The 16,494-nt window shown below is 37.9% G+C and overlaps 1 protein-coding gene across 4 annotated transcripts in view; it reads left to right on the top strand.

Moving 5' to 3' along the window:
• The window catches only part of SMURF2 (SMAD specific E3 ubiquitin protein ligase 2), a 66,410-nt gene that overhangs the window by 14,339 nt on the left and 35,577 nt on the right, over positions 1-16,494 (top strand). For 3 of the 4 annotated variants that reach the window (XR_012996624.1, XM_076353839.1, XM_076353838.1), the window contains exons 2-3: positions 14,575-14,613; positions 16,286-16,394. Coding sequence is in view for 3 of the 4 variants with exons in the window: in XM_076353839.1 (XP_076209954.1) it covers positions 14,575-14,613; positions 16,286-16,394 (148 nt within the window). In the remaining variant the exon portion in view is untranslated. Of the gene's footprint in view, positions 1-3,608; positions 3,796-14,574; positions 14,614-16,285; positions 16,395-16,494 lie in introns of those variants that run through there. The other variant, XM_076353840.1, reaches the window with a different exon arrangement.

The raw sequence follows: 16,494 nt of genomic DNA, 5'->3' as shown, positions 1-16,494 counted from the left end.
CACATATTTTCTCTGTTGCCCCTACCCTTTTAAGCTGCTGTCCAGAAAAATATTTATAAACAGAAAGTAATGCAGTTTCTCTTGCATGCACAAAGCCCTGGGGAAAATGAGGAAATGTTGTAGTGTGTGTGAGGCGTTTAATACTTTGTTTCACTCTGATTTATCTTTCAAAGAGCTGTGGAGGCCTGCCTAAAAAACTAGATTAAACTCCTTGTGAGCTTATATTACCTTTGTTTAAAATAGTCAAACCTCTGCTGCTGAAACTCAGGAATTCATGGACAGAATGACTAGAACAGCAAATATGACTTTAAAAAAATGTGGTTATTGGATAAACTGGTATGAGCCCAGCTGCTGTGGATAAATTGATTTTGCTGTTGCTTTAAATCTATGATGTGTTGGTATTTTGGCAGAGTAAGAAAAACAAGGATATTAGAAAGTAATTTACTGCACTGGGATTAGTAAAGAGTGTTCTGTTTCTATGACTGGGGCAGAACAGGATGGTTTAGATGTGTCTGATAAACAGGACGAGGTCTAGTCTGACAGCTGGCAACAATAGCTTTTGCTCAAAGTCAGGTGTACTAAATTAGCAAATCTATTACAAGGATACAGGAGAAATCTCACAGAAGACAGCCTTGTAGGCAGAAGTGTTGCCAAATGGGAAATGATTCATCGTCTCTGAATGGGATGAGCACTGAGCAGAAGCAGTTTAGACCTCAGACTGCTTTGGCTCATAAACCACCAAATATGCGATTAACACTTTATCTTCTCCAATCCTGTGTTTTTTATTGTCTCCTGAACAGCAGTCGATATTTAGGATCAAAAATCTACGAGGCTGGCTTGTTGGTTCTAATTTCTCTTTTGTAAGTTTCAGTGCGTTTAGGTACTTTTTTGACTTTTAGCTAAATCACAAAATGTTTGCATGCATCCTAAAAGCACTCCCATCTTGTGACCCTTTGGCAATATCACCTTTTAGTGAGGACTGCTATGTGTCTGGAATGCAAGCATGACACGAGCAACGCTGACGGAACTTGGTGAGCTGACTTAGTATAGTTTATTTGCTTATATTTAGTGAAAATACATGACTAGCTGGAGATGTAGTTTCACGTAACGTGCCAGTTCCAAGGCGGTCACTGCATTTTGATTTTTAGTATGTTAAAAACTTGTATCTATTTAACATTGACAATGCCATTTGTAGTCTACAATGCACAAAGATAACAGGAAATATATTTGTGAATTCTTAAATTTAGTTAATAATCAATGCAGAAAGGAGGTACGGTTTACAAAGCTAGTTGAAGGAATGTAAAGGGGGAAAAGGCTTGCGCCCTCTTCCTTCCTTGTTCATATAGCTGATCAGAGTTTTAGTATCTCTCTGGTCTTGTTTTATTTAATATAAATTGTCATATTGGCTCTAAGATATGTAGATGATAGAGAAACAAAGGAATTAGGTCACTGGAAGGTGTTTAGTATTAAATAATTGAGATGTAAGAAGATAGTTGTGAGAGGGAAAAATTATTTTACTTGGTAATTAATATATTGTTTAGCAAATACTTGTATTTGGGGGGAGGCCTGGGATTAGCGCTCAGTTAGCAGTTGAGATGTCCAAGGAGCAGTGTGCCTAGGAAACGAATATAAAGATTCCTCTGGAAAACTGGGTCTGTCATCCTTGCTCTTACCTTGCATGTGGAACCATGCAAGAAATGGTAGAAATCAGGAGAAGTGATATTTAGTATAATGCTTTGTGAGTGGAACTGCAAGAGACTGAGGGTTTCTAGAGTGAAAGGCACCAGAGTAAATGAGGGTTTTCCATTTCTGTGTCCCCTCAAAATCCCTTTCGTGTCCACTCAGACTTTCTGAAGCTCATAACTGGTGTTTGAGATCAATGGAAATACTTGCATGCTCATTACGCTTGAAAGCTGTTCTGCCTTTGTAGATGCCTAGTAATAAAATAACCTCTTAACTTCTTGGAAATACCTTCCTGGATTTTTATTCATTTGCTATGCTGCTAGGAGTGTTGATTCACAGTGTTACACTTTTTACATTAATGTAATCGGCCTTATACTGCTTTCAGTCTCACCTGCTTCCCATTATCTTTCTTAGTCTTCATTCTCTACTGCTTGTTATCTTCTACCATGTGCTCCTCTTTCTCAAAAAAAATTCTCGTCTTTTCACTGCTTCAACATTGCATCTTCCCAAAAGACTTCTGAAGTTGTAGTTTAAATGGCATGGTAAGCTTTTTTGGGCAAGAGTCTTTATTTTCACATATTGGCGAGCTATTTCATCTGAATAGCTTGGTGGTCTGTTTCTTTAAAATCCCTTTTATATTCTTCCTTACAGTAGTATATAAATTGTACTGATTTGGCAACTTGTGTAAAAACAAAGCAAAACAAGAAAAACAGGGCTTTAATATAAGTTGCTTTATTTCTGTTGAAATAAATAGGATTGCTCAGCCAATTAGCTCATCTTTGTTTAACAGCAGCAGCTTCTTAAACTGTTTGGATTTGATCTGTAGAACACATCTGTTTACACAGAGAAACTAAACTGAATCATCTGTTGATATTAAAGGACTGCAATAATTTAACTAAATCAGTTTATAAATTGTACAGTCTATTGATATAGTTATCTCCTGGAGATGAGGCTTCATGGTTATCTGATGGGGGAAAAAGACTGGAATGAGGTACATGATAATTTTAATGTATGAATGGTGGTGATGTCTTGGTTTTCTGTATGTACTTTCTTTAAGCAGCTGGCGTTTTCCCCACTGACGTGGTATTACACTTCTGCAGGTAGAGAGAATTATGTAATCAGAGGCATAAGCTTAGTAACCAGGTAAAGGTGCACATAGAGCCCACACGTCTTTCTGCTGACCCTATTTTTTTTTTTGGCAGAAGCCAAACTGTCAAGTTCCAGAGAGAGGCAGTTTCCGGAGTTGAAAGCACTCCACTAAACCCAATTTTCCCCGCAAAAGTAAATATAGGGACATTGTGCTTAAATATTTCAACTGCATTAAAGGAGGAAGAGGCAGGATCCACATATTATCAGGGAGACAGAATCCATGTCTGAAGTTGTGGATAATGACGATAATGCAGGAGGATGCAAAGAGTGCATCACTCATCTGTATTCCCCTGTATAATAGGATTTCAGTACATCAGGTGTAGTATTAAAACAAAATTGTGCTGAAGTAGGAGTTTAGATTAAGGGCGGATGCTTAATTAGTGATTTTTGCTAGTGATAGTATTGAAATAACTCATGAACTCTTTAATATTAAGTTTTGTTTATTAGGGAATGATACAAAAAAAAAAATCACTCAACTATTTCAAGTTGTATATTTGAAATGCTAGAATTTACTTTTTTTTTTCCCCCCTAACGAAAATTGTCATCTTAGCTGTTGTCATGTTTTAGGAATTATTTCCTATAAAGCAGCTGACAATCCTTTTGTTAGTGTTGTTAAAATTAATATTTACAGCATTTTTGCTGAAGAGTGGCATGAGAATTACCCATGAAGGGTAAATGATGTGCGTGCTTTTGGTGTCTTCCTTTTTTCTTTTTTTTTTTCTTTTTTTTTTTTTTTTTTTTTCCCCCTCCTTGCTGGTTCTTTTCCTTTCGCCTCTTCCCAGAAAAGCCCCAGCGGTAGCAGTGTCCCCCTAGGATCATGTCTGTAGCGGAGACAGAATTTTGAGACTTCCTGTTTAAATCAAATGTGTGACTGTGTCCCGACAGAGATGGCAGCGGTCCTGCAGTCTGGAAAGCTGCTGGTATCTACAATTCCTGATACCCAGGAGTCTGGGTTAGTGGCAGGTGCTTCTTGTCTGGAGCCCTTTTTAAAATTCAGGGCATTTTTGTCTGGTTGGTAATTAGATCATGAATTTCTTTTGTTGTTGCCTCTACTATAGATCATTCAGAGGGTGGAGAGTTTGACTGCAGTGAAACAAATCCGAGGGCTCTGCTTCTTGTTAGCATGTTTTTCCCCCAGCACGTTTTCAGAGGTGCATGAAATACATCAGAGAGAACAGAGCTATAATTTGTTTCTCATGTTAGCTTTTTCCCCCCACCCCTGTTCCTATCAAAAAAACCTGAGAAATATATGGGTAAATGTCCATGTTACCTTTTTTATTTACCCATCCTCAGAGGAAGAATCCTGTGTTCCCTAAGAATTTTGCTAGTTGATAATTTTGGACTAATCACGTCTTCTGTCTAAACTGGGTCTTGGTTAAAAAATAGCTGCTGGGATTTCAAACAAGTCTTTAAGGATTGAGGTAAGATTTTAGCACAATGATTCTTAAGAGTTTGAGGTAAGAGTATCCCCTTTCCTTTGCCTGAGCTCTTAAATACTGTTTTATTTCTGTATTCCTAGAATAATTGAGTTAATGCTCGTAATAGTTTACTTCACTCACACTTGCATATAATAACCACCTCTGCAGGTTTGAGATTAGTTAATCTTGGTAATGTTACTTTAAATTAAAAGTTTTTTTAATGGGAATTATGTTTTTAATACTGCAGGAAGATAAAATAATAAAAAAGAGAGGATCATACAGCAAATATAACAGCAAAGCTGGTGGGCTCATTTATCTTTAATGGATTTCTGTTTCCCACCCTGATTTTGTTTACTGGAATACAATTTTATACTTAACTACAAATGTGAGAAACAGAGAACTTCGAAATTGGTCTGAAAATAGAACTTTGACTGCTGACTTTTTAAGTATTCTAATAGCTGTTAATTTAAAGCTATGTTGTTTCCCCCCTCTCCCCCAGGCCCCAACGGACCAGCATAGTATTCAGTCTTTGTAAGCGGTGTGTTTATGATGACTTCGTGGTACAGTAGTGGTTTCTCAGATGTTGAAAAATGGACAAGATGTGAGGGTTAGGCCATTTTGGAGTAGGGTGGAGAAGCGAAGTGGAATTTCTAGTGTATGAAAGTTATGCGTTAGAAACATCCTGGCTGGTCTGAGAGGCTCCATCCACACTAAACCAGGAAATGCAAATATTCGCAATAGCCTTTGTTTTCTTAAAGTTTCCCACGTGTTACTTGTGCTTCTTTCTCACTGTTTGAGGCTGTGACTGAAGCCCTAGCTTACACAGAGCCCTGATGGGGATGGTTTAATCCTGTATCATTCACATTTAGTTTGCATATGTGGTATATAGCTAAAAAAAGGCAAAACAAAAACAACTTAAGGTTTTGCATCTACATATTCAGTTTCACTGGTTCAAACATGAATCTCCGTGAAAGAGGCTTGTAAACCTTCATGGTAAGATTTGAAATGCTTGGGGAGGGTTGCTACCTTCACTGCAGAAGTGGCAGCATAATTTCTTTCCTTTACCTCTTGACAGGCGTATCAAATAAACTGGACACATGAATAGAGTTGGTGACGTGTGTGGCAGTAAGCCCATCACTGAATGAATCTAGGAGATGTGAATGCATTAGTTGCTTGAAAGAAGAATTCAATGGTGTGTGGGGGGCTGTGTTTTGTTTTACTTTTGGCTTGGAGTGGAATAAGGGAGGAGAAGTGGAAAAGGAAGCCTTTTGTTTACAGTAAAACAATACTGTGAAGTAGACATCATAATGTTAAAACAGGAGTCTAAACATGGCAAATCTAGGCAGGCTCCATCTGGCCGTGTCCACAAGTCATTCAGACATCCCCGGCACAGACTGCTGGAGTCTTGAGTCGCTGTCGTGTCATCCTCCCCTTATGGGGATTCAAAATAGTCTGGGAGACTCTGTCCCAGAATTTTATTATTGCACGAGATGAATGATTTATTGGCTTAACTGTTTATATTCGGTGATGCAATGCATCTTTATTAACGTTTCTTCCGTGATAAATGCGTGATGTTTTCAGTTTGAATTTTCATCTCCGTGAGTTATATTACATGCAAGTAATATGGGTCTAGAATTCTAAATCCAGTCAAAGCGCAACCTACTCTTATAGGCAGAATTTAATACGGTGAATCTGCTGGAAAGAAAAATGTACTGTTACTATGTTAGTTTCTGGCATATTTTGCAGTGATTTAAAGTATATTGCATTATTAGGACATTTTTCACTTCTGGGTAATCCATATTGCTGTTTGGTGTTTGAGTGCACGTTATTGTGGTTTTGTTTGTTTAGTCCCAGAGGAATAATTCTGATTTGTTGCGAGACAGATTTCTAATTGACAATGCTTATAAGCAGGTGCGTGTGATCCTTTGAAATGGGTTTCATTTTACATGCAGTATATTAAGGATTTAGCATCTGGCTTGTGTTGAAGTTGAACTTGCAGAAATGTGTTTATGGAACAATATAAGATGTTAACAATTATTAAAGGAAATTCTTGTTAAAAGTGCTTTTCTAGTACTAAGGTTATCCTAATACGTATTTTAAAAGTTTATTTTAAAGCTGTCTACCTTGTGTTTGGCTATCAGCCTAGCAATAATGCTTTTATATGTCACTTAGAACTAGTGAATTTTTTTTCAACCTGACAGGTTAGTATTTAATAGCACTTTAAAAATTCATTAGTACTTCTGAATCGTTCTAACTCATATTGCTAGTAAGACAGATAGAATTGGCACATGGTTCTAAATTTGCATTAGATTTAAACCAGTTTTATAATTCTGAAAGAGAATTGGAAATTAGTTTCCTACCAGTATGAACTGTAAGTGTACCTGGTAAGAGTATGGGCAGATAGCTGTGCCCGTTGAAGAAGTTACCATCCCTTCCAAGTTACCCTGGCTCCCTTAGCTCTGGGGGCAGAAGGGATCATGTTATGTATTTCCTAATTCACATCAGAAAAAGATATCTAGATGAAACAGCTAGCGATGGTGGCTTGAGGTTTACCTGGCTGCTCCAGAAGGCAGTGCTCACACCGTGCTTTCCTGCTGCAGAACCATGGATCTAGTGGATGGTGAAGTGTTGGCATTTAATCTAATCCAGCAGAGTATATGTCTGAAATGAGCATCGGTTTGTCCGGTGTCCTTGGGTGAACTGGGCTTCCCTGTGCGTGTCATATGGCACCTTCGTCTCAGCGTCTGCTGCCTCTATACTGGTCCCAGAAAAAGAAGAGGCATTGGGGTGACTAGTGACCCTTTCAGCTCACTCGCGTCTTCGGGGGGTGGTATTTAGAGATTTAATTTGGGTAGCACTGAATTTCAGATAAGGTATTGGGAAAATAAACCTTTTTAAGAAGGGCGTGCCAGCCTCCGTGTTTGTACATGTTTTGTACTAACTCTAGAGCTCGTTAGGTTACTCTGAATTTCTAGTGCTTTGTGAGATCTGGAAAGAGCAGCTGTCAGTAAGTAGAATAGAGCAGCCTGAAAGCAGTTGTGTGTATACTTGCAGGAGAAACGCTTTTTTCAATGTTTTGATTCTGTGCTTCTGAGTGTGCTTTGGGAAATAGAAAATAACACTCCATCCAAATGTTTAAGGTTAAGATTGTGTCCCTGAAAACCTGAAGGGTGTTACGTTTTTATTTTGGTATCCTGATGGGAAAAATCTGCTTTTTAAAAAAATTATTTTAATTTTTTTCTTTTTTTTTTTAAATAAATGTCTAGAACTGCAAAACAGAGACAGGAAGAAAAACTAGCAGTTTGCATTAAAATGAAAATACCGGGGGGTGTATTTTGTTTTTAGAGCTGAAAGACCCACTGGTATGGAGTGCACTTTTACAGTGCAACTGCAGGTTGTCCTCAGAAAGGTAGCCTGGCTAATCCTCCCTCCTTTGCAGCCATGTGCTTCTGCCACTTCTGTTCCATTCGATCTACGGATGGCGTGACTGCAGGGTAAGTCAACGCAGCTCTTGCAGCCAATAGCAAACTAATCCGTCTCCCCAGAAGGCTAATTTTCTGTTAAGCCAGTTCAGCTTCCTGATCTACCTTGCACCCGTGTGATTTCTAGACCTGATCTGAGAGGGGAACAGCTGCAGCCCTCTTTATTGTTAGGTGCAACATGAAACCCTCGTGTTGATCAGTGATCATGGTTAGAATAATGGTCAGCTGCTGCATTCTTACCCATTTCATGTTCAATACCTTCTTTATTCAAAACCCCTGCGCACCTGTAAAACATGTATTTGTTAGGTTTACCTGTCTTTGTGTGTCCCTTCTTGATGATAATCGATTGCAATCTTCTAAAATGCATGAGTTTCATTAACTGAAAGTAAATTCTTAATTTATGATCATGTTCTGTCACTTAGTTTGTTCATTTGCAGAAAAAAACACCTTTCAAAGGAAATGAAAATTGAAAGGAAATTAAAACTATAAAAACCAAAATCCTCGGAGAGATTAATTGTAAAATAAAATTTAATGTGGGTAGTTGGGATAAACAATTTTATTTCAAAACCTTAATTGAGAAAGTTATTACCTCAACAGCTGGATTTGCAAATGTATATGGTGTTATTTACAGCCCTTTGTTCGATGAATAGTTGAAGACCTCCTGTTTTATGTCTTCCCATGTGGGAATTTAGGCAGGTCCAAGGAGGGAATGCAAGCAGAAAAATATAAGTTTCTCGGTAGCGTGCCAACAATGGAAGAAAACAGTAGGAATTTGTTAGAAATGTTTAAAGTATTGAGCTATCGTGCTGGAACCTGTGCACGGTGTGCTGTTTGCCCGTCATTTTCCTAAAGTAAACAAATAAATTTGCAAAGAGTTTTATACAACGTGGAGAAAGTACGTCGTGTCGGCCGTAGGTTCAAACACCCCAAACAATTTCTGGGTCCCATGGGCAGCCATCCGAAGGCGAGGAGGGGTGTGTGCGCACGCGTTCATTTGTCTCCCTCCCTCTCCCTCCCCCAAGCAGGCTCATTCCAATCAGCAGTGTAATTGGAATGCAACCACAGTCTGGAGGAGGAAGAGGAATTTTTGGCAAGGAGAGGCAGAGCAGTTGGGAGCTTTATTCAGATTAAAGCATAGACGACCATTCATTATCAGTACAACACACATTAGCAACAGCATAGCATTGTGGTTCTACAGCTGGGACTTATTTTAGTGATTGTATTGCACTGCGTATTACATGCAAACAACTGGGATCTGATCACAAAAAGCAATGCTAATGGCTTTCATTAAAAGATGGTGTTTCTGCAGGGGGAAGAAGACTTGTCTTCAAAATGAACTATTGTGGTAAAAATGGATAGGCAGCCTGTCCTTCTCCTCGCTATCCCATGTGCTACATATGTTCTGGAACAAGCACTTTTTCTGGGAGAAAAACCCTTGGGAAAGAAAAAAAACAACAGGAATTACAATGTTAGAACTGCTGGTTGGATTCAGAAGGCTGAACTAGTTTTTCTATGGTGATGACACGTGAAAAGCCAGAAGATTAGTAAACATAATCTTAGCTTTGGACCCAGTCCTTCTCTTCCCCCTCTAAACTCGGGGCTGTCTGTTGACACAGTTTTGGTTGCTCATGGATGTCTGACATGAGATGGGGGGTTGTTTTCTTACTAAGTCACCTACTGAGTTTTAAATGTGTTGATTACATGTTTCCTTTTGCTTCTTCAGCTGCTATGCTTGCTTCCATGGATTTGTGATTACTTTTTATTTTCTTACCTGTCTTCCTGTCTCTTTCACCGATAGTATCGATGTCTTTCCAATATACACATTTAAAAATTATTTACTTAAGGTAGCTTGAGAAAGATTAATTTTTAATACAGAAATTTTAAAACCAATATATTTCTATTGTGATCATCTACAACTGTAGCCCTGAGGTACTAGTACCTCATGTTGCTGGGTACAAACACGTTTAAACCTTGTAATTTGTTATAAATCGAGAGACATATTATAACAGATAGATGAGGGTGTACAAACATACAGGTAACATAACACTACAATGTACCTGAGAGGTAAAGCAGTAGTATTCCCATTTTGCAGGTGTGAAGGAATGTGATGAACAAATTGGCTATAAACGGTTTGATATAGGTCGGAAATACCTGCTGAGGGTTGAATACAAGATCACTACCCTTAAATGTCCGAGTTCTTTAAATTCAGATAACATTTTCTTTCTTAATGTTGCCTTCCTCAACACTCATTCTAGGTCTGTTATCCAACCATTGAAGGTGAATAGGATCATTGAAGACTTTTAGGTCATATCTAAGATGTGGTGATTCTGTGAAATCTCGTAGATCTTTATCACTTTTTACTTGTTTTCATTGCAAGCTTCCTACAGTGTCACTCTCCATGTTCTTCATGTTCTTCTCTTTAAGTATGGAGACCTTGTGTTATATATATATACTTACTAGTCTGAAATAAACATGCTTTTAAATACTTATATAAAATAGTGGTAATGTATAACATAGGATACCTTCCATAACAACAGTTTGATGTCATAAAAAGTTTGATTTTTCTGTAAAAATGAGTCCAAAGTAAAAAGCAGTTGTAACGAGTTCTTCAGTAGCTAGCAAAAAGAGTAAGAAGAGTTCAGAAAATGAGAAAAATACTTATCTTTCTATGAAATTAACATCTTCAATAATCATATTCCTTTCAGTTTTTTTGTGGGTTCCACCAATGACTTCATCCCCCTCTATAATTGCATGTAAATTTTAATAGCTAACACATAAATTAGATTACAGGAGTTTGGGGATATTAAATATTTTGTATTTACTTGCAATAGTTAAATTATTTTTCCGTAAACCATTCTTTGTCAGTCACTGGAGTAATAAATCAGAAAAAGGAAATTGGCAAACGTGATTCATTTAATTCCTATTTTTGAGTATTTGAGAACTATGCGTGGCAGAGCAGTCATGGAAGGAGACTAGGTAGCTTATAATATTATGCTCTTTTCATGTTTCTGTGAACTGACCTGAGTAGCATATGTTAGAATGAGATCATAAGGCACAATAAAAAGATATTTAATGAACGTATAGTATGTAAAACTGATGTGCATGTTTGTCTTGGCACGTATATATTGTTCCTTCATGTTGGAATATTAATGTTCTCTTTTCTGTAGACTACCCAGGAAGTCTGTAATAAATACAAAACATAGCTATCCACTGACTCATTGATAACTTTCTAATAAATACTTTATCTACGTATGTGTACTAGAAGCCGTTAATGTCTTGATGATGCACTTATGGTGCAATGCAGTGCTCCCCCCCCCCTTTTTTTTTTTCAAACCAATGTCAATATATACAGGCATTGGTTTGTGTTCTAGTTTCTGAAAACCTTCAGTGCAGGTTTAAATAGCTTAACTTTTTTTTTGTTTAAAAATAATTTTAATAAAAAATGTTTTAAAACAAGCACATACAAATAACAAATAACCTTCTTCAGTGGCCTTGTGCCACCTCTAGAGGATCTGTTAATGGTGCAACTGCGTAGATCTGATAACGATGTGGGTTTGGGTCCAGAACCATCAGCATTTTAGCTTGGCTTTGTCATGAAAAATAAATCTCGCTGTGGTTCTTTCTGTTTTTTGAATCTTTGGCTCAAATTTGACATAGGATAGAGGGCTCAAAGATAATTAAGTCCCATGAGTTTTATGAGAATCATTGCCTGGATAAAGAGGAGACCCTAGCAGTGACCTGAAATGAGAGGAAAAAGCTGCAGCGAGAGATCCCGTGTTGCGAGACCACTGGAGAGTTGCGTGGGAGACTCTCTGTCTAAATGCCCTACCGGTGGGAAAAGCCTCAGCTATGGCTTTCAGTCAACCATAAAACATAAATCCATAGGAAACCAAACTTCCTTAGTTTTTATTCTCAAGGAACTATTAATCAGTTGGTTATCAGAATATTCAGAATAGGTTTTAATACAGTGTTGAAACTGTTAGAAAAGTGGAGCATAAACTCTGGTACTTTTCCCACCAGTGGGAAAAGTTTTGTCCAAAAAAAAATCCTGAGATAGATTAGAGCTCTGTGCGTGGAAGAAGATTGTTTCACTTAGAATTGAGCTGATGCTCCTGGGACCTGGGCTTTTTCACTTAGAAATACCTGGCAGAGAGGGTGTTGTTAATGGAAGATTTCTCAGCGTGTCTCCTGTTTTGTTAACCTGACAAAGCCAGAATGGGTTGACATCTGACTTTCCTTAAATGTGGTTACTAGAGAGGGAAATCTTGAGCCAAAAATATTAGTTTGTTCACTCATGGCTAATTGTTGGGGAAACAGTTACTAGTCTGTATGTTGTGCATGTGCCCAATTTTAGAAAAATGAGACTTTTGGTTAAATTGCATTGGCAGGCCTGATTAATATTTTGAAAAGAAGTGTTTATAATTAGTTAAGCTTGCGACTTCTCTCTCAAAAGATTAGTCAAACCTCTTTTATTTTGGACATTATACAATTTCAGGAACATATTGTATGGCTCGCTGTGCTATAGATGAACTTTGACTTAACTATTGGATTTAAAGCCTTCAGCTTCACTTGGCACTTCCTGTTTCTCGTAATGGGTGAAATTGTGCAAATAACTCTTATCTTTTTGAGATATTTAAAAAAGTCGCCATCTATGTAAACATCTATTTTACTTGAGGTTTTTCACCACTAGATGAAAGATGGCTGGTGAGCAGTAACCTCTTTCAATTCTTGGAGGAGTGGTGTCTGTTGACAACTCAGGCCGAGTATGTTCTTGGTGTAATAAAATCTTAAGGAACTGCAGAAGCATATTTTCTAAGTTTGTCTTATTATCTGTTTCTTTAAATGTCTTTTGAGTTGCTATCAATTGTATGGATAGAGTAGACTTTAAATTGCTGGGCACATGGAAGTCTGTAGTAACTGTGGATTTTTATTAGGCCATCCTAAGGACTTTATTTGAATGCTTTGTGGAGCAGACAGTGATGTGACAGTGTGTTTCCTATACATGCTTGAACTCCAGGTATCAGAAATACCTAAAACGTTTGGCACTCTATTAGTATTTTACTACTGTTGACTGTTTACGGTGGGATTATTGGGTGAAAATCCCTTAAATAGAGCTCTGCTTTAGGAGTACCGTTATGTCTTTGAATGGAGAGAAGTAATTTTTTTACCTTTATCATCTTTTAAAAAGAACAGCTAATAACAACCTGGAATCAGGCAAATTTTTTTCAGGTTAACAATATTGTTATTAGCACCCCCTTGCATCAAACTAGTATACTGAAACTTTCCTGGGAGCTTATATATACCTTTCCTGTGGTATGTGTCAATGTGCAGGGGATTGTTTTATGACTACCGGTAGTCATTAAAAGATGCCTCCTTTGTTTTATGGAGGACCAAAACTTGTTAGTTGAGTAGAGTTTTAGCTAGATTTTGCAGTACTGAATTCCCATGGAAAGCAGTTTCACTAAAAATCAACATCTTTATGAACGTAAAAAGTGGGAAAACATTAATTCTATTGATTTAGAATAATATGTAACTTTGACTCTGCTAGCATGCAGAACTATTCAGGGTGGTGCTTCTCTGCCCTGACCGTGGAAATCTCTGTGGGAGTGCTCATGGGCTACCTCCGCTTACTTTTATTTGGGCAGATACTGTAAAAGAAATTGGAGAATCAGTAGCCCTGCAGGATCAGTTTGATGGGGGGGGGGGGAAGCATGACCCATTTTGTTTGGTTTTAGGTGATGTCTGTGGGATGCGATTATTGGATGCACTGTTCTGTCTTTGCATTTCCTGGTAGTAGTAAATGTTGGCAATCTCATAGAAAAAACATCCAAGGGATGCTGAGGAGTCTTCTGCAGCATTGATTCCAACCAAATACCTCTTTCCCCTTCCCCTTTTTTACTTTTTTGTACTAGCTGTGGGAGTTCATGCTTTCACTCCGTACCCAAGAATCCTTTTGTGTTATCAGTAAATATTTTAATGTTTCACAGGGGAATCTAATATTTCCTGCTTACTAAACCTGTGATAATAGATAAGCCATATGTAGTTGAACAGTGGTGCATTTTGTGAGGAGAAGTCTTCCGTGTGTACTTTGGCATCTTTATATGACAGTTGTGCCCTTTGCCCTTTATTTATTTATTTTATTTACTCTATTCTCATACGAGCTTGTTTTCCCCTTGGTATTTTTAGTTGACAAATGCAAATGTTCCTCCCTTTTAATTTAAACCAAAAAGCCTAAAACAATTGTCAGCTTCTACAAATAAAACATATCTTTGGAGCCATCAAAACTCTGGCATCAGAAGTTAGTCTACTCCACCCAAATGTTTTTCAGGTAAAAACTTTTATTTAGTTTCCACGCAGGATAGCAGAAAAGCCTAGACTGCCTAGTGCACTATTTCTATGGTCAGGGAAGCTTTTGCTGGTCTGTAGAACTGAACATAAGACCCTGCTTGTGAAATACCACTCATTTTACTGGCATAATTGTTTGTGCCACCACATGGTGAGCTAGTTAGAAATGGTCCAGTTCCCTCACTAGGTAAACACAGAGTTGGCAAAACCATTGAGAGGGAAAAAAAAATGCATGTAAAATTATGGCCTGGGGAAACCACTACCATATCACTTTCGCTATAATCCACCTAAAGGTAAATTGCCAAAAGATGACACTTCTGGCTCAGCTTTCAGGAATTATTTTACATGACAATATAAATGATGTAGGAGCACAATTCGTTTATGTTCTTTCATTTTATTTTGAGCAGGATTTTCTGGAATACTGGACAAGTAAAGTAACTTTTTTTTTTAAAGTTGGAAATCACTAACTTAATTTTGTATTTCTGTTTTTCTTACAGTACTGTGTGCAAAAAACTTGGTGAAAAAGGATTTTTTCCGTAAGTAGCTGTTAAAGTTTTATACGTTTATAGATGGGATAAATATTATGCAGGTTCGTTCTGTACATCAGTGTTTGCACGTGATCATTGTATTAAGATATTTGCGTTAAGGGGGGTGGGGGCTTTGATGTTTTCACATCGTTTTATTTCAGGGCTTCTAATTTTTTCTTTGGTGACACTCGTCACAGACTCATAATAATAATTAAAACACTGACACGCTCTCTCTGTTTTTGGTGGGAGTGGGGAACAAATTTACTCTCTCAGGCAAATTACATGTTTTTCAATTAGTGCCACGTATTTATTGAAATGTTTTTCATATAAGAGCTTTTTGTTCAGCAGACAGGTGTACATCTTAATTATTAATAATCATGTCATAATACTTACCTATGCTGAAATTATATTTTAATTAGTTTTAATAATGTTTTGAAAGAAGTGCTAGGAAGTGGATGAAGGAGGCAGAAAGGAATGTTACTGGCTGTGAAGGTATGCACGCACAGATCACCTGTCTGCCGCCTCCCAGTTGGGAGTAGGAAGAATTCGAAAGATCGGACCTGAACTTTGAAAAGAACTTGAAGGAATGATACAGAATTATATTGTAGTTTGTGATACTTCTAAAACGTGCTTTATATCTGGATTTTTTTATTGATTGCAAGCTTTCAGGTGTTTAAGAGTTTAATATGCTTAAAAAGACCCCTCAAGATTTGAAATCTGTGATACGCTTCTGTACTGAAGCACAGATCTCACAAGGTTCTGTTCCTCCCCTTCCCCGTGTGCTTTGCCTTTATCCCCACGTGCTTTGCCTGACACTTGTCTCGAACCACGCTGCTGCTTGACTGGCTCTGTCGTGAGTCACCTGAGGAAGCGGAACTGGTACAAAACTTGCGCTACAGAAAATGTGAATAATGTTTCACCGCCTTAGTTCCTTCAGCTGACTCACTGGGCGCTCAGATGGGGGGAGGAATTAGTATGAGGGGAAAAAGGGATAGGACCGCATGACTTAGGGGCATTAGTGGTGGGACCATCCCTTTTGGTGTCAGTTAATAGGTTGGTTAGAATAGCAGTTGCAGTAGGGCTAATTGTAGGCTGCTCTGGTCCTGCTTCTTTCCCGTCCTCAGCTGTGTAGCCTGGCACCATCTTTGCACTGATTTTTGTTGATCAGCTGTACCTGTGTTCAGTGTCGCCAGGGTACTAAGCTGGCCAAAAGTGAAGTAGGAGGCTAGCAGAAAGCAAAGTGGACCTCAAAGGCAAGAATAACCTGTTAGAGGTGATTTCCTGTAATACCAATAACAACCAAAATTGTGATTGTAATTAATCTTAAAAATAGGAAGAACGTAAATCTGTTTTCTCTGCCTTTTGCTGAATTCTTTGTATACTGAGAATTTACTCAATCCTGAATTAGGAAGATTAAGGTGTTCAGATCTTTTTTTTTTTCCCCAAAGTGTTTGACTTATACAGCCCAAGAAAAAGTTGTGTCAGTGAAATAAATTGCTAATTTAGCCATTTCCTGTGCTTAATGTGTCATGTTATTCCGATTCGTTAAATATGGCTCCCATTTATGAATAAAAGGCAACTTCAAATAAAATTAAAAAAAAAAAAAAAAAAAAGCTGCAATGACACAGGACTTTAAAGCATCCTGATCCATTTGCCAGTTTTTTTCTTTTCCTCCTCTTAGGACTTCCTGATCCATTTGCTAAGGTTGTGGTGGACGGATCTGGCCAATGCCATTCTACAGATACTGTGAAGAATACACTTGATCCAAAATGGAATCAGCATTATGACCTGTAGGTGGTAACAGTGATAACCAAAGGTTTGAAGTGAAATCCTCTAAAGTACACAGAAATTGTCAGATGTTCTTAATACTGTCCTATTTACAGCTTGGAA

This window comes from Aptenodytes patagonicus, chromosome 16 (assembly GCF_965638725.1).
Source record: "Aptenodytes patagonicus chromosome 16, bAptPat1.pri.cur, whole genome shotgun sequence".
Lineage (NCBI taxonomy): Eukaryota > Metazoa > Chordata > Aves > Sphenisciformes > Spheniscidae > Aptenodytes > Aptenodytes patagonicus.
The sequence above is the reverse complement of the archived record's forward strand: the minus strand, read 5'-3'. Positions and strand labels throughout refer to the sequence as shown.